Source organism: Puma concolor, chromosome A2 (genome assembly GCF_028749965.1).
Source record: "Puma concolor isolate L17-30 chromosome A2, mPumCon1.1.hap2, whole genome shotgun sequence".
Lineage (NCBI taxonomy): Eukaryota > Metazoa > Chordata > Mammalia > Carnivora > Felidae > Puma > Puma concolor.
Genome location: NC_141668.1, coordinates 79,601,407 through 79,626,070, shown reverse-complemented (window position 1 = coordinate 79,626,070; position 24,664 = coordinate 79,601,407). Strand labels below are relative to the sequence as shown.

Here is a 24,664-nt window from a genome sequence, read left to right as displayed (position 1 = left end):
TACTTTTTCTGTGGATCAATAAGGTGAACCTAGAGGAGAGTTTCTCAGCCTTGGCAGTATTGGGCTGGTGCTGCCCTTGTGCTTGGGAGGTTTATTTAGCAGCATCACCGGCCTCCACCCGCTAGACTCGATGCCGGCAGCACCTGAAGTTGTGACATCCAAAAATGTTCCATGGCTTGCCAAATCACAGAGCTATGGCCCTTCCCAACCGGCAATCACTGATCTAGAACAAGGCGCATTTAGGGCCGACATAAGGGAGATGTCCTAGAAATGAAACAGCAGGGGGTGTGAGGAAGTGAGTCCTCTGTCACTGGGGTTATTCAAGCAAAACTGACCCATTTTTGAAAGTGAAGCAGCATGTCCATGTTGGTATTTGAACTATATGGCACTTAAGGGCACTTCTCGCGCAACCAAAATGCTCCACTATTGCGATACAAGGGATTACCACAGAAGTAGTATCTCAAATATGAAGCAAATAAATAATTGGCTCTTCTCTGTCAGGCTCACTTTGAAGAAGCCCAGCCAATTGTTATTTCACTTGATTATGGTAGTATTTTTAGGAGTTTGGTGAACCCGGCATCTCAATTACCTACATATTACAACCAGGGCTCTCACGAAAATCATTTTTCATCAGAAAATAAGCATCTATTAAGCATTTATATTTTAGGAACATCAAGAATACTATTGTGTAGGGTCTGGGTAACATGGAGCAGAGAGAATATAAAATAAAATTTAAAAATAGACCTCTTAGGGGGCTCCTGGGTGGCTCAGTCGGTTAGGCATCTGACTTCAGCTCAGGTCATGATCTCACGGTCTGTGGGTTCAAGCCCTGTGTTGGGCTTTGTGCTGACAGCTCAGAGCCTGGAGCCTGCTTCGGATTCTGTGTCTCCCTCTCTCTCTTCCCCTCCCTGCCTCATGTCTGTCTCTGCCTTGGAAAAATGAATAAACCTTACATTTTTTTAAAAAAAAATAGACCTCTTAGGAGTCCCTGAGGCCTGTATAAGCAAAGGAGGAGGTATCAAACCCATATATAAAACAGGCGTAAGAACAGGACCTGAGTATCAATTGACAGCATAAGCCCTAGGAGACCAGAGAGCATGACAGAATGAGCAGAAGGCAGTGGAGATAAACAGGAAAAAGACATTTAGATCAGTGTAAACATCAAGCCTGCCTCTGAAGTCTCTCTGGAAAGTTGCTTTCTCATAGTCTCCCAGAGAGGATCTGCACATTCTTTCATGAAAGAGAGAACACAGTGTTTCTTCCACCTGGGATGTAATGTTCTTCAGCTGTCTGTAGGCCTTCCCAAACCCCACCTACCTTCAGTTCTCACTTCCAACCCTACCCTTCTTGAGAAACGCTTCCCAAGCTCCCACAACGTAAACACACATCACCACTACCATCTTATTAAATACCATTGTTTATTTGCAGATCTAGTTTTCCACCAACCGATAAGCCACGTGAGTTTAGGAAATGCATCCTTTTGCCTGTGTACCGAGGGCACCAAGGATAATGCCTCTACCAGGTAAACAAATCTCGGACTCGGGGGGTCACAGCCACGACCCACCTATTCCAGATTAGTCTAGGTGTTCATAAGTTTCAAATAAGCATTTTCTTACAATGGAAAACTGGGTTTGATGCAAAAGGACGATGATGTAGCAAAGTGAGAATGTGGGACAAAAGTTTCCCCCCACTCTCCCCTCCTCTACTGCCTGCACATGGGCCACAAAAGATATACCTTGATTTCAGTATCAAAAGATACCACAAAGATACACAAATGGGTTCTACTTCGTTTGCGCTTAGAGTTGTCCAGAGACAACCAACCAAGTTCACAGAGCTGGGCACCCATGGCCATTCCAGATGAGGAGAGGGCTCTGTTCTTAGTCCACACAGAGTCATCAGAGGGCCAAGTATTGCCACAGCCTATGCTCATAGCTAATGCAGAAGAGAAGGAAACATTATCCTGACCTCAACAAAAGCAGAGTGACAGCATTAGAAATCCATTCACTAATCTATCTTTAGTGTGTCAATCACCAGAAAAGTAAAGATGATAGTTGTATTTAGTAAGTTTAATATTGCAGATACAATGATCATGGCACAGATATGCTACAACTATACATTTTGAGCAAGGCTTTCCTAAAATTTTAATTTCAGCTCGGTGATTTAAAACTCCGCATGCAGACAGGGTTCATTTAAGCCTTCATTGCCTCTTTCCTCATGTCTAAGTTGGAGATATTAATGGTACTCTCTTCCTGGTAATTATAGGAATTAAATGAGACAATACATTTAAAAACAGCAAAAATAGTGTTTCACACATAATGAACATTTAACATTTTAGATTTTAGTAGATATTATTATTGATATTATTAGTTTTTAAGTTTATTTATTTATTTTGAGAGAGACAGGGACAGCGTGAGTAGGGGAGGGACAAAGAGAGAGGGAGAGAGAGAATCCCAAGCAGGCTCCAGGCTGTTGGTGCAGAGCCTGACGTGGGGCTCAAACCCATAAACTATACGATTGCGACCTGAGCTGAAGTCAGACACTTAACTGACTGAGCCACCCAGGCACCTCTGGTATTATTATTATATCATTATTATATGTTAGTTTGTTTTTGTTTTTTTAACTTTTAACAACTACAGTCCAAGAGAAACAGTTCTTGGAGGCATTGGGGGTCATTCAAGGTGAAGTCTCTACTACTTTGCAAATAGTGGAAACAACATTAGGATCCTGAGAGCTTGCCTCCCACACTGCTATCCTGATCAACCCCTCACAGAGCCAAAGCTTCAGGAAACTCCAACTCAAAAGTTATCTCAAATAGAATCTTTTTATTTATTTCCTTTCCAGACTTTTCATTCTAAAGCAATTTCACAAAGCTGATTGTTTTGAAACCTCCCCCTCATTGTTCCTGCTTCCCCTCCTCAAAAAAAAAAAAAAAGGGCAATACTGTTCAAGGACTTTATCACCGGGAGGGAGGCAACAGCAATTTTAAAATGCTTTTGTTAACATTGTTTCATTGTAGAAATTTCTCACCAGAGGTAATTATCTAAGATGCGCTGGTTGGTTGTTTTTTTTTTTTTTCCTTTGCTTTGGGGTTAATTTATTCCTTAATTAATTCCCCTTCTGTCGTGTTTATTTGGAAACTACTCTTGTGAAAAACAAGAGGTTACCATCAGGACCACTTGTCCAATGGGCAAGAGAATGGCCCGTGGCTGAGAACCAGCTTTTTTTTGCCATCACATGTCTTTGACGGAGGTCATAGGATGAAATGCAAGGAATACAGACATTCCTGACATATCAGCAAGTGTTTTATACTGTGAAATAGATGAATAGGTAAGCTAATTGAATTAGGACTCCCGACACCTTTAGCTAAACCTAAGATGTGATTTTGCTTTAACAACACAAAGTTCTCTTTTCAAATTACCATTAAACATGTGCCTTTTAAACGGATCAATACATAAGGCTCAGGATTTCAATACGGAAGGAGCCAACACTTGGCAGTTTATGATAATGAAAGTTCATTGATTTAATGTGGTAGAAGTGCTTTTACTGGTCTATGAAAAATGCAGTTGAAAACTTACAGAGTGTTTTTCTAATTAATGGACTTTGGAAATTTAAGAATAGTGTTCCAGAAACACTTGGAGTTAAATTCTAAGCAAACGTTGATACTCCAGGCAGTGTATCAGTGGGACTTTGGACACTGAAATTGTGGTGTTGCTATTTCTGACATCACCACCTGGTATGTTATGGAAATCCCTCTGTTACTAGCGACAAACCCTTGATTCTTGCCAGCTCTGACTTTACCTTCCAATAGAGGGAACTGCAACACAGGGGAGAATACAGTAGAAGCAAACACTTTCAAAAACTATATTCCAGATTTAGACCGGATTTCCTTGCCAAGTGGTCAGAATGGCAAAGCATCTTGAAACATTTGCCATCACTTAATAGGGCTGAATTTGTAGGGCATGCATCCCAGGGACCCATTGCTTTCTCCCAGGCACTGTGCCTCCGGTTTGGGGAGCTGCCATCAGGTTCACAGTGAGGCCTCGTAGGACACAAACCAGGCAATTAAGCTTCCCCAATGTGGAAAACAGATGTGATTGAACACATCATCTACAATTTGTTCAGAATTTTTCCATTGAAAGTACCTTTCCGTAGAAGTAAAAACTATACGTATGTCGTAAGCACATCTCACCTATGCTTACACAGTAGTTTTAAGGAATATCACGGGGAACCAGATTTAAAGAAGTCCAACAGCCCACACAAGTTGGTGCCATCCAGCAAATTTCAACTGTTACCAATGGCCACTGAACGGACTCTCAGTGTTCATTTCCACATTAAAGAAAGGCTTTAGCAGGGATTTAAAAGTTCTTTACCCTTTCTATTCTGTCCAACGACCAGTATTATTTATGACCTGCTTCTTTCCAAGAACGATTGAAGGTGGCCTGTAAGGACATGAACAGGATAACAAAGAAGACACAAGTATTTGAGTACTACCAACCAAATAAAAGAGGTTTTTTTTAACTTTGTTTGTTTGTTTGTTTGTTTATGAGAGAGAGAGAGAGAGCAGGAGCAGGGGAGAAGCTGAGAAAGAGAAAGAGAATCCCCAGGAGGGTCCGGTACAGAGCTCAATGCGGGGCTCCATTTCACAAACCATGAGATCATGACCTGAGCCAAAATCAAGAGTCGGGGGCTCCACCGACTGAGCCACCCAGGGCCCCTCCAAATAAAACAGTTTTAGGTGGGCTGAGATTTTCCATTAAACCTCCAATCTTGATATTTCTAGTAGGAACTTATTCATCATTACTGGGGTTACATGAACTCACAGCCTAAGTCAGGATGAGTGTTTTGTTAATCTTATTACCTTTCCCTGACTCTTTCTTTTCAAGTTGGATGCCTTACAGTACAGCGTTTTTTATTTATTTTTCTTTTTTTTATGAGAGAGAGAGAGAGAGAGAGAGAGAGAGAGAGAGAACATGAGTGGGGGAGGGGCAGAGAGAGAGAGAGAGAGAGAGAGAGAATCTTAAGCAGGCTCCATGCTGAGTATGCCTTGATCCCACGAATCACGAGATCATGACCTGAGCCAAAATCAAGAGCCAGACACACTCAACCAACTGAGCCACCCAGGCACCCCCACTATAGCTAGCCTTTTTTTTTAAACACAACTTTAAAAGTCACGTCATTCCCTTAATTACAAATTTTAATGGTTTTATTTTGTAAACAAATCCAAAAATGTTTAGCACATGCTACAATCCAAAATGTTTAGCACAGCATATAAAACACTTAGCAGTGTAGCTACAGTCCCTCTGTTCTTTGCCTTCTACTAAATATTGCAAGACACTTGGTGCCCTGATAATACTAAACTATCGGATACTATTAAAACAAAGACCCTTCTCTGTCTATGTATTCTTACATCCTTCTCTCTTTCTCTGGTGACGTTTCACTGATCCTTCAAGATCAAGCCTACAAGTTTCCTCTCCAGGAGGGCCTGCCATGACTCACCTGAGTGTTATTAGTTGCTCGTTCATCTGTGTTTCTGTATAAGTTTGTATACACGTACCTCAAAATTTTAAACCTTGGCTATGTTTTTTCTTTCTTGCACCAGACTATAATTTCATGGAAGGCAGTGGGGGTACCTTACTCATGACAGAAAAATTTAAAGTTTAGAAGAGTGCCTCATACCATTGGCACTGATCAAAGTCCGCTGAATGAATGACTGCTGGGTGAGATGTTACCATCATCTCTACCACTTTTTGAGCCTTTGCTAAGTGCCAGCCCCTGAGTTCAATACTTCACTTGTGTTGTCATTTCATCCTCGCATAACTTCTCAAGCAAGGGACTACTATTATTTCCTTTCTACAGACGAGATAACTGAATCTTAAAGGAGTTAAAACAATTCGCCTAAGGTCACACAACTGGCGAGGGAAGGAGCGGGGCTTCCAAACGTTGGCCTCTTTGATTCCGCTCCAGCGCAATGAACCACTACACTATTTGCTTTTCTTCCTGACACCTCTGTTGAAGTAGTGAACAGCCAACGGGGAAACCGTGAATAACACAGTTCTATTTGCTACAAAGAATGTGGTATGTGACCTTCTGCCCTAAATTATTGCCCCAGGACCTCAGGAGGAAATAGTAACCTTTTTTTTTTTTTGTTCAACCGGGCCATAGCCCTCATCTGCCCCCAGGCGTAGCAACAACTTTTGGCCTTTGGTTAACAGCTAACAAGGAAAGAAATGTCTCTCTCATTGGTAAGACTATATTTGTCGTGTTGTCGTTAGGCAAGTCACTTCAGGGGTCACAGAAAACATGGTTTAATGCAACTTGTGGCTCTGTTAAATCCTCCAACAGGCATTGTCGAAAATCAATCCCCGAGGTACGAAAAGACCTGCTTCTAACGGATCTGTCGGTGTCAAGTCCCCCTGGGAGCCATGCTTTCGCAGGTGTTACTGGCAAACACTAACACACTCTGGACCAGATCCGACATAGACCTCTTGATCCCGTTGTTAGTGACTGGAACCCAAATGAATGCGGTTCCATGATTTCTCTCGAAAATTAATTCATGGAGAAAAAGGGAAGCAAAAGTCAGATGCCAACCGATTCAGTCGGCAAAATACCTCTGGCTCTTCTTCTAAGCACGTGCTAAGTCAGGATGGAAACAAAGTTATTCCTCCAATAGTGCCGTGTTAGGAAGGGAGCAAGACAGAGCAGCACTGTCACCATGAGAAACCCGACATGTCTTATAATACTGGTCCCCCAAAAAAAACGTGATTCGAGGAGTCCTATGTGGTTTGCATATCATTTCAGTTTTGAGAGCACCCAAATGGGTAACCTTTCTATTCATAAATCCATTTGCCACGAATGGAGACAATGAAAGTATATTATTGTCCAGGTTGCAAGCCACAGGCGTTGAGTGCAGCGATTTCGGGAGAGGTTGGGATAGAAATCAGGGTAACTCCAAGGCATTTTTGTAAGTTTTCACCACAGATAAAGAATCCTTTGTCTGGACTGCCCCTACAAAATCATCAGGACTGAGTCAGGCTGTTGAACGGGAAAGGCAGTATGAACCTTTGACTAGTGTTCGGGGGGCCACGGCATGCAAGAGTTAGTGACTTTTGCAGATTATACTGAGTAAACTGGCATTTGCTACACTCTATTATGTGATTTCCTAAATCCAGATTAATCTCTGGCCTTCAGTCATGGGCTGTAGTCAACTGTTTTCATGCAAAATGTTCCCAGATGTACTGCAGGTAGGGCAGTCCAAAAAAAAAAAAAAATGACTAATCCTTTCCACAGTAACAATATGATTGGCATCCTTTATGGGCAGATAACTCATGTGATGTGAACAGCTTGGATTCCTCAGGCGGTTTCTCAACTATATACCACCTCCAGTTGCAGTTTAAAATACAAACCAATCCGGGATTTTGTACAGCTGACAGTGCAACTTGGTCATTCGGAAGAGCAGGGTCGGTGAGGTCTCTTACCATCACCACGTTCACAACCTGCTTCCTGTACTCACGTGGGTTATGAGGTAGCAGATGGTTCAAAGTGCAGCCCTCAGTGTTTCTCTTCCAGACTTATATATAATCGCTTAATTAAAAGGACGGAGCCAAGCATTCAGGACTGCATGTGTGATAAAACAGCTGAAGTTGTTGGCTTAATCTTAGAAAACAGCCCCAAAGAGATAGATGAACGGCCAAGAGTGCAAGGGCAAACCCACGGTGGCTATTATTGAATCTCCTGATTCCCAGGACAGCCACAACGAGTTATTTTTCAAATGCATATACTTCAGCCGTATAGACAGTGTTTCTCTCGGAAAGTAAACATTTGATGCCTCTCACCATCTGGAACTTTTGTAGGTCAGTACAGGTCCACACAAAAATGAGTTATCGGTGTTCCCTTTAATGTATTAGCACAGTCTCTGAAGCCAATGACACTGTAAGTTCTGAAAGGCATCCTTGTGAAGGGACAATCTCTTGAGTGGGAAATCTATTTCCACTAGACTCTAAACTTGCACACGCCTTTCTGTCTTCTGTTGAGAAAAATACGTGGCACGGTGCCACCGCAGAAGGCACAAAGCTCATGTTTGAAATGGGTACGTCACAGACATCCTGAACGGGAAGAGGGACCGCAGGATTGATGTGGAGCCTCACAGGTGACAGAAATTTCCAATCCATATTCCCTTTTCACATCAAAGAACAGACTACCTGAGCTCTTTTTCACAGTTCATACTCTTTCGCTCTCATGATGAGGACATCACTGAAATGAAGCATGACACCCAGAGTACTAAAAAGAAGAGTCCCCCTGACTTGCTAAAAAATGTTGAGAGAAGTAAAACTTTCAGAAACATTGGTCTTTAACTCAAAATACTCAACGGCACATAAGGATGGTTTTGATGCCGACAGTAGCATCACTCCACAATCAGCTATTGACTATCGGAAAGGTAAAGTTTTAGACATTCCCAAGAAAGAGTAAGTGAGCAACTGATGACAGTTCTGAGTGTTTGGCTGCTTAATGTGTCTTGTATATGATGCATTTGTCTCCAGAAAAAAAAAACAACTTCTCTTATCAGCAGATCCTAATATCAGTTCATTTGGTGAAGCCGGCCTTAGATATACATTTATATGACCCCTACTTTAGGTATATGTTGTTTGAGAATTGAGGTTTCAGGGCTAAGGCCCTTAGTTTGTTTTTCTCAGAATGAAAGACAGTTTTATACCCTAAAGGGAATTGGTCTGATGACCAGATCCAGTTGATATAATATTGACTTCCTTTTATATATTCCCAGTTGGTGACACAGAAATAATGTGAAGAAATCGGTTTTAATCATACGAAATACTCTGCTTCAGATTCCTAAACGTCTAAGCCAATTCCATGTCTTATGTGTCATCTCATTTTAGTGCAAAATTGAATGTAATTAGTGAAGGATCCATATTGCACAGCAAATTGTTTATCAATAGTGTTTGAGATTATCTTTACACTGCCTGTTGGTGGCCAGTTACTTTCTTCCCACAGAAATCTATCCTTGTAATAGGAAAGATTACATGGGAGAGTAGCAAACTACCAACTCATTCAGCAATTCATTCATTTAACAAACATTATGGAGCATCTCTATACTCTGCAAGGCATTGAGGAAACAGAAATTAACAATACAAAGCCCCTGTCCTTACGAGTTCTCATACCAGTAGAGGAATTAGGGAACAGAAATCACCATATACTTTGATTAGTGCTATGAAGAAAATATGTACAAGAAAAAGAGTCTCAGCTTGACATGAGGTATCAAGAAAGAAGGGACCTTTGAATGGATTAGCTGAGCTGACAAGTGGTGGAGGTTATCTTAAGCAGAAGGAATGCCATGTGCAAAGGCATGTAGATTTGAGAACATCGTATGTAGTGAACGTGAAGCATAGACACAGAACATAATAAATAGGGGGAAACCACACAGAACTGAGCTCATCTGGAGGGGGAAGAATGGGAGAACGATGGCAGATGTTCAACAACAGGTAACACTGGCCTGATGGACAACTATTGCAGATGAAGCCCATGCTAAATAACCCCTTGCAACTACAAAAATGAGGAAAATACAAGAAATCTTAATTTCAGATCATGTCATTTGCTAAATAATAGTAACCTGGCCAAGTCCAGCATCCTAAATGTTTCTCCTCAAGCCAACTGAGTCAATATATTAGTGACTTGCTGGGTTACAATGAAAACACGGCAATAGCTAGTCCTACCTAAATTCAAACCACCCAGAAAATGGACACCCCAAGGTGTCTGACCACTGAACATAAAACTGTAATACATGCTACATGGGAGAAGGGGTTCGATTAAACCTGCATGCAGCCTCTCCAGGCCTAGGAGATAACAGGCTGTGCCATAAGGTCATTGTGTTTCTCGCACAAATCATGAAGTCAAACGTGATCATGATATTTATAGCTTGAAGCTTTCGACCTCACAGTTAAAATTTCCCAGTGGATTCTCAGACAACTGCTGTTACCTCTGAAGATGGCCAGTCAGAAAGCAAATGCTTATGGAACCACTGCAAAATACAGACTGAAAAATGAAAACAAAAAGTAATATATAAATATATATATATATATATATATATATATATATTATTTGATAACACACACTCTGATAACAAGGAATGATGACTCATGGTCCTCAAATCAAGGAGTTAAGGCCTTCAGAAATTTAAAAGAAGACAAGCATGTTATAACTTGAAATATACCAGTGCTATCGCATAGTGAGAATAATTGCAGATGACAGAGGTTCAGAGCTGGGGTTGCAGAATGGATTAAGTGTGGGATGTTGAGCACAGGGCCAAAATGCCTGGGATCAAATCCCATCACCTTTGGACTCTATAGCAAGATCCCAAGGCACTCTGTGCCTCAGTTCCTCAGTCTACAAAACAGGATAATGGTAGTATCCATTGCGTAAGATTGTTATGAGGATTAAAGCAGATAATACATCTACAACAGTTAGAACCCTAGCAGGCACGAAACTATTAGCACCATTAAAAATACCAGGGATCTTTAAAAGGTTTCCCCAAAAAGGCAGTCTGCCGACAGTCACTCAGAGAATAGGGACTGTGGGACAGTTCCTCCCTGATGACTTCTGAAGAAGTATGAAATGGAATCTGAAGAGAGTAAACCCCTCAATAATCCACCTTTGATTTTAGCCACCCTTGGATTTCTGGTGCTGAACTGCAGCACTCAGCTTTGCATTTGTAACCTCATTTTCCCCTAGTTTTCTTCTCCTTTATTCACTTTTGTCATTTTAACTTGAATTCAGAAATTTACATCTCTCCTATGTTAATATCACCTTATTGCCAGCAAGGGAGTCTAGTCCTTTGGAAAAATCAAGAGACTGGACTTTAATCTTAGTTTTTCTGTTTATTGGTTGTGTAAATTCTGGAAAGCCACTTCACCCTATGAGCTTCAGTTTCCTCATCTATAAAACAAAAGGCTTAGGGCATCTTCATGGTTCCTTCCAGCTCTAAAATGTGAAGGTCTTGTAGCTTATTTATATTTATCTTCCAAAGTCACTGGTAAAAATTTAACCTTATATACACCTTCTTCCAAACCATTCTCTTTCTCAACCAATTCCTATCGCTGTCGCTTTTCCACAAGAGTGCAAGTAATGTCACTAATGCCTTGTTGAAGTCACGGTCCTCCAGGACTACAATTCTTCCCTAAATAGTTCCACAGAGATGTTCTCTAGTGAAATTCATTCTTAGTGAATGCATGCTATCCCTTTCTAAGTGCCTGCATGCTCTCTAATGAAAAAACTCTAGGGGCACCTGGATGGCTCAGTCAGTTAAGCATCTGACTTCGGCTCAGGTCATGTTCTCACCACTCGTGAGTTTGAGCCCCGCATGGGGGTCTGTGCTGACAGCTCAGAGCCTGGAGTCTGCTTCAGATTCTGCTTCTCCCTCTCTCTCTGTCCCTCCCCCACTTTCACTCTGTCTCACTCTCTCTCTCAAGAATAAATACACGTTAAAAAAAAAAACTTTAAAAACTCTATTCTAGAGAGTTACCAAAACACATCCTGCTTACTGATTTATTTAATCTTAATTTATATTTCTTGAATTTCCCCTTCCTCCTTCTTTTTCACCCTCTGACAGTCCTCCCCTTATTGAATCCTCAAAGATTATTCATGGGGATCCCACAGATTCATCTGCTGTTTCTCCCAGAATTCAGAGCTGGAAGCAAACTCAAATAATATGGGTTAATATGGGCTTTTGTTTAGTCTACTCTCCCACAATGATGCAAGATAAGATTTTCATTTAATTGTATTACCATCTCCACGTTGGGAAACATTCTCACTGAATAGAGGGAAAAGGCAAGAGGGATTGGGCAAGGTCTTTTCTTTCACCATCTGGAACCAACTTCCCCAGCCAGTAAGTCTCTCTTTTCACCAAGTCTTCTCCTGAAACATAAACACATAACAGTACCAGCAACAACAAAAGTCACTTTGCTCCATTTTCGCATTCTGTGTTTTAGTCTCCCTAATTCTTATGGGTGCATTCCCATCTTTTAGCTGCCCGTGGGGAGGCCCAAGGACCCGACACAGCCCTAGCACCCATCTCTTGTCACTAGCTCTTTTATCACTCAAAGGCCCCCATGGGTTCTTTGGAGACCTTGTCTTTACCGTCTTATCAAAACTATTCTCTACAGTGGGAGTTATTTTTCAAATCTTTCTCTCTTAGGCTATGTACCTTTTTAGAGTCTCTGTCCATGAGAAGTGTATCTCTACTTTTAAACCACTTTTTTTGTTTTTTGTTTTTTTTTTTTGCTGACGCCTATATAACTCAATCCTCGTTTTCCTCACTCCACTCCTACTAATAATATAATTGGATAGCTTTCTTCCAAAATTTCACATTAGCTCCCCATCCGAAAATTGTTCTTCTTTTACTCTTAAAATGATGGCCAGTGTAGGAGTTCCCCTTATTCCTTCATGCTCTCTCAGAGCAACCATATGGCCAGGAAAGCAAGTTAAGAATGCTGCAGATGCCCAAGTTTTAGACAAATGAGATAGGAAACATCCAGCTGACAACTATCTGGAGGTCCCCCAACTCTGGTTCCAAGTTTTATGTTAGTAAGAAAGCTCCTCCTACCAGCAGCTAGACAATCTGTGGTGTAGGCCACGGCACAGCTCCTCTACTTCTCCCTTCTTCTTCCCACCTGGGCGTCTTTCTGTGCTCCACCCTTCAGATTCATAGTCACACACTATGCATAGTTCTAATAATTGCAATAATTGCTCTTTGACTCTAGCCCTCCACCCTCCCCAACGTGCGACGGCTCATCGCGGCCCCTTCCCCGTGCAGGGAAACTTTTCCGTGTTGCCGTTATTCTATGCATAATTCATTCTATCGTACAGCCTGCCTTATCTGAAAATTGTTCTCAGACATCCTGGAGAGGCAGACACGAAGCCACAGGATCCTGCCGGTCAACAGATAAGAATTCTTTTCCTAAGCAGCTTCTCATCGCTTGTACCCCTCTGGGAGAAGAAAGTTTTGGCAGCTTAGGATCCTTTCACTGTGACTCCTAGCTACCAGAAAATAATATTTCTGGGCATTTTTCAGGTCCTTTCATTCTCTGCCTCCCTGAGGGGGTTAAGGTCTTGACGGATATAACTTGAAGATGAGAAAACTGTAGCATCAAGAAGAGATGGCTTCTCCAGTGCTACCCAAAAACACCATTACCAAGGCAAGCCTGAGCGCAGACAGGGCTCTCTCTTACTGCCAGTCTGCAACCATGGTACATAAACCCGAAGGAAGCCAGGTAATCAGTCTAGAAGTAATGACAGTACTTGCTTATTCCCCCATCAATCAGGCTGAGTAAACAAACAGCACTCCTATGTTCAAATGAATCGGTGTTGGACTCAGGATCTCTGAGTCCTGATAAAAGAAGAAATAAATGGCATACTAGCCTTCATCCACCCAGCCTCCCAGCCACTTACCTCTATTCTCCCAAATCTATCTGTATCCTAAAATTTCTTTTAGCAGGTTTTTACCAACTGCAAGAAAGATTTGGGCCTTAAATTTGCTTTATTTTGCACGGTAAATGCCAGATTTTCTAGCTGTTCTATTTGTAGTTAAGTGAGAGGGACCAGGATTTGAAATGATATAGAAAACATTTTTGATAGCTCTGGGCTATATCAAGTGTTGGTTTTAATAGCAGGCCAGATCTCCAAGAACATGCTGTGTGGCTGTGTATGAACTTGGCTGTTAGTTTCCTTTGCCAGATGAAATGATGATTAATCAGGACTCAGATGTCAGTTGTTTTATGTTACTTGTGCTCTTTGCTAACAGCTGCCTGTTTCAAGCTGTGCTTCCTACATGTCAAATGTAAACCTGAAACCACAATTTCCAGAAGGAAAATTTCAAAGTACTCATAGAGTATATCAGAATATTCAGTGTTGTTGCTGATTAAAGTACAATTAGTGTGTTACGTAACTTAGCTGAAGTCAGTATAGACACAGGAGGGTTCAGGCTATGTGAAGTATCCAGGAAAAATTAAAATAAACGTATTAGATGTACATATAGTGCGTGCAGAGATTTTAAGATAAATTTTTATGCAAACATTCAATGCATAAAATGCTCCTTGGTAAGCTAGTGTCATTTTCCTTTTTTATTGTGTAAGAAATAAACACAGTGAACTACTCCTGGTAGGTGAATTATGACACATTTAAATTCTTTATTCAAGCCTTAAAATTTTGAAGGAGACGGTTCTTTCTTGATCAGGTCTTTAATACTTCCTAACTTGCTTTTTAATCAAAAATGCCGTAAGAATAGCATCTGTATGCTTTCTTTTCACATAGTCTAAACAGAAACAAAATTTGAAAAGGAAAAGGAAAGCAAAGAAAATGTCTGTCAAGCTTTTCCGAAGTTTAGAAAAGCATGTGCCAAAATTTGGAGCGGACCAAAAAGAATTGATTTTTTTTTTTTTCCCTCTTAACCTAGATAATAAATGTCTAATTTGGACTGTCCATGTGGCATCAGGTTCCCAATTTAAACTCTTCCAGAGACTGCCATTTTTAGCAAAAGAGGGGGAAGTGAGAATCAGGCAACACCCAGGCTTTTTCTACACAACCGCAGCCAAGTCGTCTAAAAACCGGTTTGGCCAATTCCCTTGTAAGTTCGCTGTCTGACAGAGCTGTAGCAGGACCCCAGAAACCTGAACCAACCACACTGAAGGCACCTGAACAGGACCGATCTTTGCCCGGGGCCTAGCATAAAGTCTAGGACACAGAGAGCAATGCCCTTTTCATGTCTCTACTCTGCCCTTTCCCAAAGCATAAACATTTCCCCTTGAAACAGCTCCCTAAAAGCCAAAACACAGCGCAGGGAAGCTTCTGGCAACGAGGTACGCAAGACTTTCGCGATCCAGAGGGGAAAAGGGAGCTGGGTAAACAGTCTGGTATTGTTCATTTTTCACGTGCGTTTACCAGAAGGTTTCTAAAACAAGTACTTCTCTTTCTCCTCCTCCCCCCCCCCCCCCACCCCAGGTGGCAAACCTGCTAAGGCTCTTCCAGATCCCTCAGATAAGCTACGCGTCCACCAGCGCCAAACTCAGCGACAAGTCGCGCTATGATTACTTTGCCAGGACCGTGCCCCCGGACTTCTACCAGGCCAAAGCCATGGCCGAGATCCTGCGTTTCTTCAACTGGACCTACGTGTCCACCGTGGCCTCGGAGGGCGACTACGGGGAGACGGGCATCGAGGCCTTTGAGCAGGAAGCCCGCCAGCGCAACATCTGCATCGCCACGGCGGAGAAGGTGGGTCGCTCCAACATCCGCAAGTCCTACGACAGCGTGATCCGCGAGCTGCTGCAGAAGCCCAACGCGCGCGTCGTGGTCCTCTTCATGCGCAGCGACGACTCGCGCGAGCTCATCGCTGCCGCCAGCCGCGCCAACGCCTCCTTCACCTGGGTGGCCAGCGACGGCTGGGGCGCGCAGGAGAGCATCGTCAAGGGCAGCGAGCACGTGGCCTACGGCGCCATCACGCTGGAGCTCGCCTCGCACCCCGTCCGCCAGTTCGACCGCTACTTCCAGAGCCTCAACCCCTACAACAACCACCGCAACCCCTGGTTCCGGGACTTCTGGGAGCAGAAGTTCCAGTGCAGCCTCCAGAACAAGCGGAACCACCGGCGCGCGTGCGACAAGCACCTGGCCATCGACAGCAGCAACTACGAGCAAGAGTCCAAGATCATGTTTGTGGTGAACGCGGTGTATGCCATGGCCCACGCCCTGCACAAAATGCAGCGTACGCTGTGTCCCAACACCACCAAGCTGTGCGATGCTATGAAGATCCTGGACGGGAAGAAGTTGTACAAGGACTATTTGCTGAAAATCAACTTCACAGGTAAGCAAGGAGCAAAGCTTTCCTCGTTTTCTGTGGGATAAACAGGTGGAATCAAGCAAGAATCAAATACCTCTGCCCCTGACCCAGAAATCTTCCTTTCGGAGCCACAAAAAAGGGTGCAGCCTGTTACACAAATATTCCAAGATGCAATGTGACGGCTCTGATGTTCTTAACTTATTTTTGAGGGAATATCTTGGCTGATAGACTACCCATAATTGAAAGGCTCCCCAGGCTAGGCTGCCGTGTGGTAACTGCCTACATGCGGGCTATGCCACATTTGCTCTCTTTCTTGTTAGCCGTAGGGTATGACACGTGTGATATGGGCATTTAATCTTCTTTAGCAGAATTGGCAACTCTCTAAGGAACATGAACTTCCAAGCCCTCTTTGTGGGTGATTTGAGCAAAAGAATCTAATAACTTTCACAGTGGGTGAGAGAAAAAAAAGTCGCTGTTTTCCCAGAGCTTAATTAGGGGGGGAAAGGGGAAAACACTCAGACCATGGTGATTTCCAGGCATTTGAGTTTATTTCGTCTGTTATAAAGAAACGTTTCCATGTTGGCATTAAGGGATGCGGATTTTCTCAAATGATGTTATGAAACAAAACTTTTCCTGAGAGCATGAGTGTCAGCTACATTGAAGACTGATGGAAGTCATTTCTTTTTTAAATTTTTTTTTCAACATTTATTTATTTTTGGGACAGAGAGAGACAGAGCATAAACGGGGGAGGGGCAGAGAGAGAGGGAGACACAGAATCGGAAACAGGCTCCAGGCTCTGAGCCGTCAGCCCAGAGCCTGACGCGGGGCTCGAACTCACGGACCGCGAGATCGTGACCTGGCTGAAGTCGGACGCTTAACCGACTGCGCCACCCAGGCGCCCCTGATGGAAGTCATTTCAATACCGTCAATAGATAGGCAAAGGTGTATTTCAAGTGGCTTTTGTTTCCTCTTCCTTTGATTCTAAATATGGTAAACTGTTTCTAAATATAGCATTGCATTTCAATGCATTACTAACATAAAAAGCACAAAATTTTTAGGTTTGATTTCTTTACTAAGGTGAGTGTGATAGCAGTGCATTAAGGTACTGGTTCTGAGGACTTTAGTTTATCCCAAATCATAAATTGTAAGTAATATCATACGGCACAAAAAAATTGATGCCAGAAATAGTACAGCGATAAAATGCTTTCATTTGCCTAAATTGCTAGTAATAATAATCTCCCCTGCCATTAGGGCATCCTTCTAATCTGCACAGTCTGGTTCAATTGGTTTCTCCCCCAAGACGTGAAACTTTGTATGCTCAAATCATACTGTGCTTGGAATAAGCAGCAGTTCCCATGTCATCTTTATAGATGACCACTCAGAAGTCAAATGACCTGAAAAATCACTGGTAATACTAAGAGAGGACCCCATGATCATTGGTTCCTATTCCAGAATTCTAATTCTTAAACCAGCCTTGAAAATAAGCACAAAATTTACCAGCCTGCATTTTGCACATCTTTTCTTCATTCTACCCAGGGGGAGCCAACGTAGTGGAAATCAGTTACGTCAATATTTCCTCCTATTCATCTACGAGTTATTTCTTACCATTAGAATGGCTGTAATAGGTGGTAAAGATGAAACTCTTTCTGTGTCCCATACTCCCACAGATGCATTCCATGTAGAAATAATATATATTTACCTCAAAATCCCAGATCAGGTTCCACTGCCATCTCCAGAAAATAAGAAAGGACCATGCAGCCAGGTCCTTTACTCTAAATGTCTTTACTCTAAATATAAATGAATTTCTCAAGTATCTGTAAATAGCATCTACAATGCACTTAATTCTTAAAGATAAATAAGATAAGCATCCTTCCTACCCCACTTCGGACTACCCGTGGGGTAATTATTTATCTTTATTCACCACACGTATTCATTAACCTTATTGTTGTACTTCATTCCTTACTCCTTAGTACGCAAATACACAGATGTATTCACTCAGCAGCAGCTACTATAAAGAGAACTCTTAGATTTCAGTGAGCCCTTGCAAGGTATTTGATGTAACCAAAATATTTTCCTTCATTTCATGGCCTGAGTCCTAAATGGCAAAGAAAAGTGAAGCAATAAGGCCATTATTCAGATAAATGAAACAGAATTATCTTGCTTTTGTCTGTCTTGTTCAATTACTGGCTTTGATTCTACAGTTTGGTGCAGCTTTATAAACTTGACCACAAAGTGCTATTTTAGCTTTCTCAATTTGTTCGACATTACCAGTCATTCTCCATCTCTGAAGAGAGGAGAAGGGTGAGACACAGGTTGAAATGACAGAGAAGAGAGGGAACTTATACCAACCACCAGTGCCATCATGCTTCGTAGTGTGAGAATTGGACACGAAAACACCTTACTGGGGGAGGACAATGAAGTGCTAAAGAAGCTAAAAATGCACATTAAAAAAATAAGACTCCCCCAGTTACCTGTTGAAAAACAGGTGTTGTTTTACATTTCTTTCTGAAATAGTATCTTTGTTTTTCTAACTTGAATGTTGACACAGTGGACTAAGCACAATGGTAAACAGCAAACAATCTTCGCTCAGGTGGGTCGAACGACCGCTCTTCTAGCCATCTGCTTGTACTCGGTGCATTTACTACAAGGTTCTTCTGACAAGGGATAGTTGCAGTCCGTTCCCTAAGGGCTCTAGCCGTTATAGGATGGAAGAGCTAAGGCCCCTGAGAATTTTAATGGCATAAATTAAAATACTCTTTGGTTCCTTGGTATATTCCTGCTGGCTAGTTCCAGCGTTGGCCAACATGCGTATCCTTGACATTAACCTGCTTTCGATATTCCTTTTGCAAAAGAGATTTTGCAGAACGATTCTTTGTTAAAGCTTCTTCAACACAGTGAGCTCTTCTGGCATCGGATCTAACCAGTGTCTACCTCCCTAGACTCATCTTTTGCTTACACCCCACCTTCACCCTTCCTTCCATGAAGACTACTTGCAGTTCTCCGAGTACATCCTGCCTTTGTATCCTCTGTGCCTAAAACATACATGTAATGTACATGTCTATTTCATCCATGTAGAACGCTCTCACCCCATCCCCATCTGCCGTATCTAGTACCTTCACTCGTTCAATCTCCACTGCTACCACCCTGGTCCAAGCCACCGACATCTCTAGGCTACATTTTACAATAATCTAATCGATTTACTCTTGCCCACCTCCAACCCAGCCTCCACAACCCATTCTCTGCAGGACAGCCAGAACGCACTTTTAAAACTTAAATCAGGGGCGCCTGGGTGGCTCAGTCAATTGAGCATCCAACTCTTGATCTCAGCTCAGGTCATGATCCCAGGGTCATGGGATTCAGCCCCATGTTGGGATCTCTGTGCTGAACCTGGAGCCTGCTTGGGGATTCTCTCTCTCTGCCCCTTCTCTCTCTCTCTCTCTCTCTCTCTCTCTCTCTCTTTCAAATAAAAAATTATAAAAAATAAATAAAACTTACAGGAAGTCACCCCTCTGCTCATAACCTCTTAGGGAGTTCCCCCATTTCACTCAACAACAAAAGTCAAATAATTCTTGCAATGCCCTGCAAATGTCCTCCTGGATCCACCCCCTCCCTGTCCCTCTTACTCTCCTGTCACCACCTGTTACTCCCCTCTTTCTTACTTCACTCCAGCCCCCCTGGTTTCCAAACTCGGGGCTTTTTCACTGCCCCTCCTCTCTCTACCTGTAATGCCCCTCCCCCACATATTCGTAAGGCCAGGTGATTCCCTCACTTCCTTCAAACCTTTACTCAAATGTTAGCTTTTCTTTTTTTTTTTAATGTTTATTTATTTTTGAGACAGAGAGAGACAGAGCATGAACAGGGGAGGGTCAGAGAGAGAGAGGGAGACACAGAATCTGAAACAGGCTCCAGGCTCTGAGCTGTCGGCACAGAGCCCAACGCAGGGCTCGAACTCATGGACCGCGAGATCACGACCTCAGCCGAAGTCGGACGCTTAACCGACTGAGCCACCCAGGCGCCCCAAATGTTAGCTTTTCAAGGAGGCCCACCAGGTAATCCTTCTGAAAATTGCAGTTCGCTTCCCCTGCCCCACCACAGGTCGTTCCTATTTCTTTTTAAGCTGCTCTACTTCTTTTATGCACCATGTTTCTTTTTCCACTTTCTCTCATACCGTATCATTCATTTTCGTGTTTATTCTCTAGTGTTTGATCTTCATGTTTGAATATAAACTCCATGAAAACAGAAATCATTATCAATTTTTCACTGATGTAGCTCAAGCATAATAAGCCCTCAGTAAATATTATTGATTACGAATAGCACTTGACACCCAAACTTACATTTCCTTCTCTGTCTCCATTAGTAGATTGTGAGCTTTTTCGAGGCAGAGAAGATATGTTTCATCTCTTATCTGAAATGCCCAAACACAGTTTCTGGTGCAGAGTGGGCATTCCATGAATGTCTACTAAAGGAATGAGGAATGAGAAAAACAATCAGTAGATGTATTCATTCTTTTTAGGAAAACTTCATGTATATATCGCATTCACTAACAAATGAATGTCAACAAAGAAAAGGATGTGACTTCTAGAATGGGCTGCTTTTATCTAAGCACTGTCCTTTAGTTATGTTCTGTGATTGTATTTGAGATAAATTTAAGACCTAACAGCATTAGCTCTGGATCTCTTACCCATCCCTGTTTTATAGATGAAGTCCCCCCAACTCACAGTGATCTGTCCAAGGTCATCATGTGATTAGTGGCAGTAACAAAGACTGAAATCCAGGGCTGAAATCAATGGATCCAGGGCCTCTTTTGTATGGAACCAAGGACCCTAGGAAGCTGAGGACTTTGATCCCAAACATCGAAAATCGTTTCTGACACACATTAGATATTAATGAAATGTTTGTTGAAGGAATAAAAGACGACCAATAAGTTTGAAATGTGTTTCTTTTTGTGCTACTCTTTATAAATCTTTTAATGATCCTGAGCCACATTACCAATCAGTTGGAGCTGAGATGGTTCATAAGACACCCAAACTTTGGAAGCTGAGCCTTAGAATCTAAACCTTAGGATATTATAAAAAAATTTTCAAAGGTGATTTTTTGTTGTCAGTAAAATTTTTTTTCCATCTAAAGAGTCACGTCGTGGAGAATTCTGAAAGAAATATTTAAGTGCGAATTATGTTTGTTGCCATCTGACTTTTCAAAATTACTTTGAATTCTATGTGCTCATTTATTTCCGTGTGCTCAGCATGCAACAGGGAAGCTTAAACTACCAAATCAGTTGAAAACAGAGGAAACAGAGAGGACCATTAAACATCCTAAGAAATGCAGTATCGCTGGCATTTTCGTGTGTTCTCAGTAGAGTAAAAGCCCTGTCACTTTTTATCCTGAGACCAATTCCAGAAAGTGGAGGAGAAGAAAATCATTGAGTGACAAAAGGCCTTCCTCAAAGATGAACCTGCCCTACTCCTCACTTGACAGAGGTGGAAATTCAGGATGTCAGCATTATTATCTTCACTTACTGAAGCACATAAGAGTGAACTCGACTGTCAGAGTGATGTGGTAACTAAAGTACACCCCATTCAAAAGAACAAAAGGAACAGCTCCCACTTACTGAACATACTGCCAGAGGGGCTCCAAGGCACGACCGCTATCGAGTAGGCGTTCCCTCGGAAATAACACGCAGAACCTTCCTCTGTGGATTCGCAAGTGTTGGTGGGCTGGAATGTTTGAGAATGGAGAAATTGAGAACTTGACACGATAGGACATTTATCCAAGACCACTTAACGGAGTAGGTGACCTCAACCTCCTGATTTAGACATTCATTCCACAGATAGGTTTAGACTTCATGCTGGGACCTGGGGACGCAAGAATAAACAGGACAGATGCAGTCCCTGCTTTATGGAGCGACTCAAGTAGAGAAGCAGGATTATTGGGGCCTGCAATGTTGAGGCCTTGGCTTAGGTTTTGTGTTCGTTTGGTTCCAGCTTTTGTTTTGAATTGGAAAACTATTATGTATCTTAGGCCCAGAAGAAATCTCCAACTCACTGAGCAAATATCAGTCCCAGGACTTGACTTACAAGGGAAGAGGACGGCTCCCTATTATTGCTGGATTTGTGGTCATAGTAGGACTGAATAATAGGACACACGGCAATGACAGTTTTTGTTGTTAACTTCGTTGTTGCTCATTTTTGCTTTTTTCTTTTTGGGGGGTGGGGGGATGGAGAGATGAGGCACACTCACCTCTTGGTTCCAGCAAGGAGACAGGCTGCTGAGATCAGAGACCTGGAGCCTGGTGGGGATGGTGCAGCCTTGTTCTTATGTTTATAATTCTCCACACCTAGAAGAGGAGCAGAGGCAGAAAATGAGTAATCCGGCCTCGCTGTCCCACTCACCTCTGTGTCTGACTCATCCAGTAGGTCCAAGGATCACTCCTGGTTGGGACTGTAATCACAGAGCACAGGCCAGGAAGGGCAGATTTTCTGGAACACTGCACTCCAAGGAATATGTTTGAGCTGGCCCCAACCCAGCAAGACTCTCCTCTTGACAAGTACAGGGCCATCCAAGGCACAGCGAGGAAGCCAAAATGGTAATGGCCACATCTTTAGATGAATGGGCTTTGAAGTCCCTGAAAGAGCAAACTGCTCTTGATCTTGCTTCCTCCCCTGGAACATTTGTAGTTCCCACAAAAGCACAGAAACTTGTTCCAGCTCTGCTGATCAAAAGCATTTCCAAAATGTAAAGATAAATATCCTGTACTTCTTTCTTCCCTTTTCTCTCTGGTCAGCTTCCTGGGGTCACAAGAATAAGATTTAAGCCCCCAAAGGACACCACTAATGTGTTTACTTATTTGTTTATGCGCCATGCATCTGTGCTTTGGTGTCTTAGAAGCTTGAGAAATGGTTCTCATTTTAAGGTCACGCAGTGGAGAACAGGAGCCTCTAGAAAACCTCATTTTCCACTTTGGCCTGAGCTTTCTGCTGCCGCTGTTTATTATTCTTATCATCTAGCTGGCATTACTATTATTATTATCTCATAATTCTTAACTTACCTTGATTCGTTTGAAGAGCCATCCTGTCTATAAAGCAAAAAAAATAAAAAATAAAAAAAATAAGGACTAGTCCCCAATGAAGTAGAAAAGAAATGGATTCTCCCACCTTGCTGATCAGAAAAAAGTACAACAAATATACTGTCTCCTACATGTTGCTAGGCTTTGTGGACACCGTGGTGTATTTATAGGAATATCGCTTACAAAGGTGTCTGGAGATTGAGGGAAATATTCTGAGCATTTTCTAACACTATAGCTAACATACAGTTTAAAAATAAGTTTAACCTATGTTCCTGACCTTTGGAACACCTGGTGTTATCCCACAATAACCTGGTCTTTAAAGGTTTCTAATCTCAGTTGAATTGGAAACACCTGTTTTTCTACTGACATATACCTTTGTGCTACTACTCATCTTCAAGAGAACACTGGCAAACCAAAATAGATAAAGGAAGTATTTCTGATGGATTTAGAAAAAAAAAAATTCTGACCACAATGGCCATCATATACTGAAAAAGAGGACTTCTCTTTGAAGATTTTAAAAGATTAAATTGTCATCTAATGAAGCAGGTGGTTATGGGAGATCCTTCCCAGAGTTGGGTTTAGTAAGACCTAACAAAATCGTGAGCAGTGAACACAGCTTCTGAAAATTAAGGATGTGATGTTGCTGCCCGAGGGGTAGGCGCTGAGGATGATGACTAAAGAACTCAATGCCTGGTCATTATCCTCATCTCCCTCTTTCTTTAAACATTTAACTATTCTCCATAGTATCGTTAGTCATTGTATGTGATATCACCAGGATAGATTACATAGTCATCCTTCACATTCTTTCTCCAAACCCCTAGCATTATACCTGGGGTTCGTATAAACACTCATTTGTATCTAGTTTATTCCAAAACAATGATATTTAAAGGATTCATCCCACTGCCTCAGATGAATTAGAATTTGATAAGGTGGCAGGGTCCCCAGAAGTTATAGTGCTAAATGACATTTCAGAATATCTAAAAACTTAATTCTGTAACAAAATTCTAAATAATTTTACTAGCACAGAATTGACCATAAGTTACATTTCCAAAATAATATCTCAAATACAAAATTATGTTCATAGACACACTAAGCTGCCAAACCAAGTATGATTAGTGGTTGTATGACTATTAATATTTTTAGATTTTTTAATTAAAAAAAATTTTCTTCCAGTTTTATTGAGACAAAATTGACGTATAACATTTTGTAAATGTAAGGTATACAGTGTGTTGATTTGATATTTATTACAGAGTGATAACCATCATATCATTAGCTAATACCTGCATCCCATCACATAAGTACCATTACTTTTTTGTGGTGAGAACATTTAAGAACTACTCTTTTAGCATAAAATACAATATTCTTAACTATAATGACCATGCTGTACATTAGATCCCCAGAATTTATTCATCTTACAACTGGAAGTGTATACTCTTTGACCAACATCTCCCCAATTCCCCCAATCTCTTAGCACCTGGTAAACATCATTCTAATCTCTGTTGCTATGAGTTCAGCTTTTTTAGATTCCACATATAAATGATATCATACAGTGTTTGTCTTTGTCTGTCTTATTTCATTTAGCATAATGTCCCCCAAGGTCATCCATGTTGTCACAAATGGCAAGATTTCCTTCTTTCACATGGTTGAATAATACTCAGTAGTATATATACCACATCTTATCGATCTCTTCATCTATTGACAATTAGGTTGTTTACGTATCTTGGCTATTGTAAATAATGCTTCAGTGAACTTGGGAGTGTTGATAA

General features: G+C 41.8%; 1 protein-coding gene across 2 annotated transcripts in view; it reads left to right on the top strand.

Annotated features, from left to right (window-relative positions):
- GRM3 (glutamate metabotropic receptor 3) overlaps window positions 1-24,664 on the top strand; it is a 228,931-nt gene that overhangs the window by 129,258 nt on the left and 75,009 nt on the right. For both annotated transcript variants that reach the window (XM_025929748.2, XM_086696796.1), the window contains exon 3: window positions 15,004-15,859. In XM_025929748.2, the coding sequence (XP_025785533.1) occupies window positions 15,004-15,859 (856 nt within the window). The remainder of the gene's footprint in view (window positions 1-15,003; window positions 15,860-24,664) is intronic.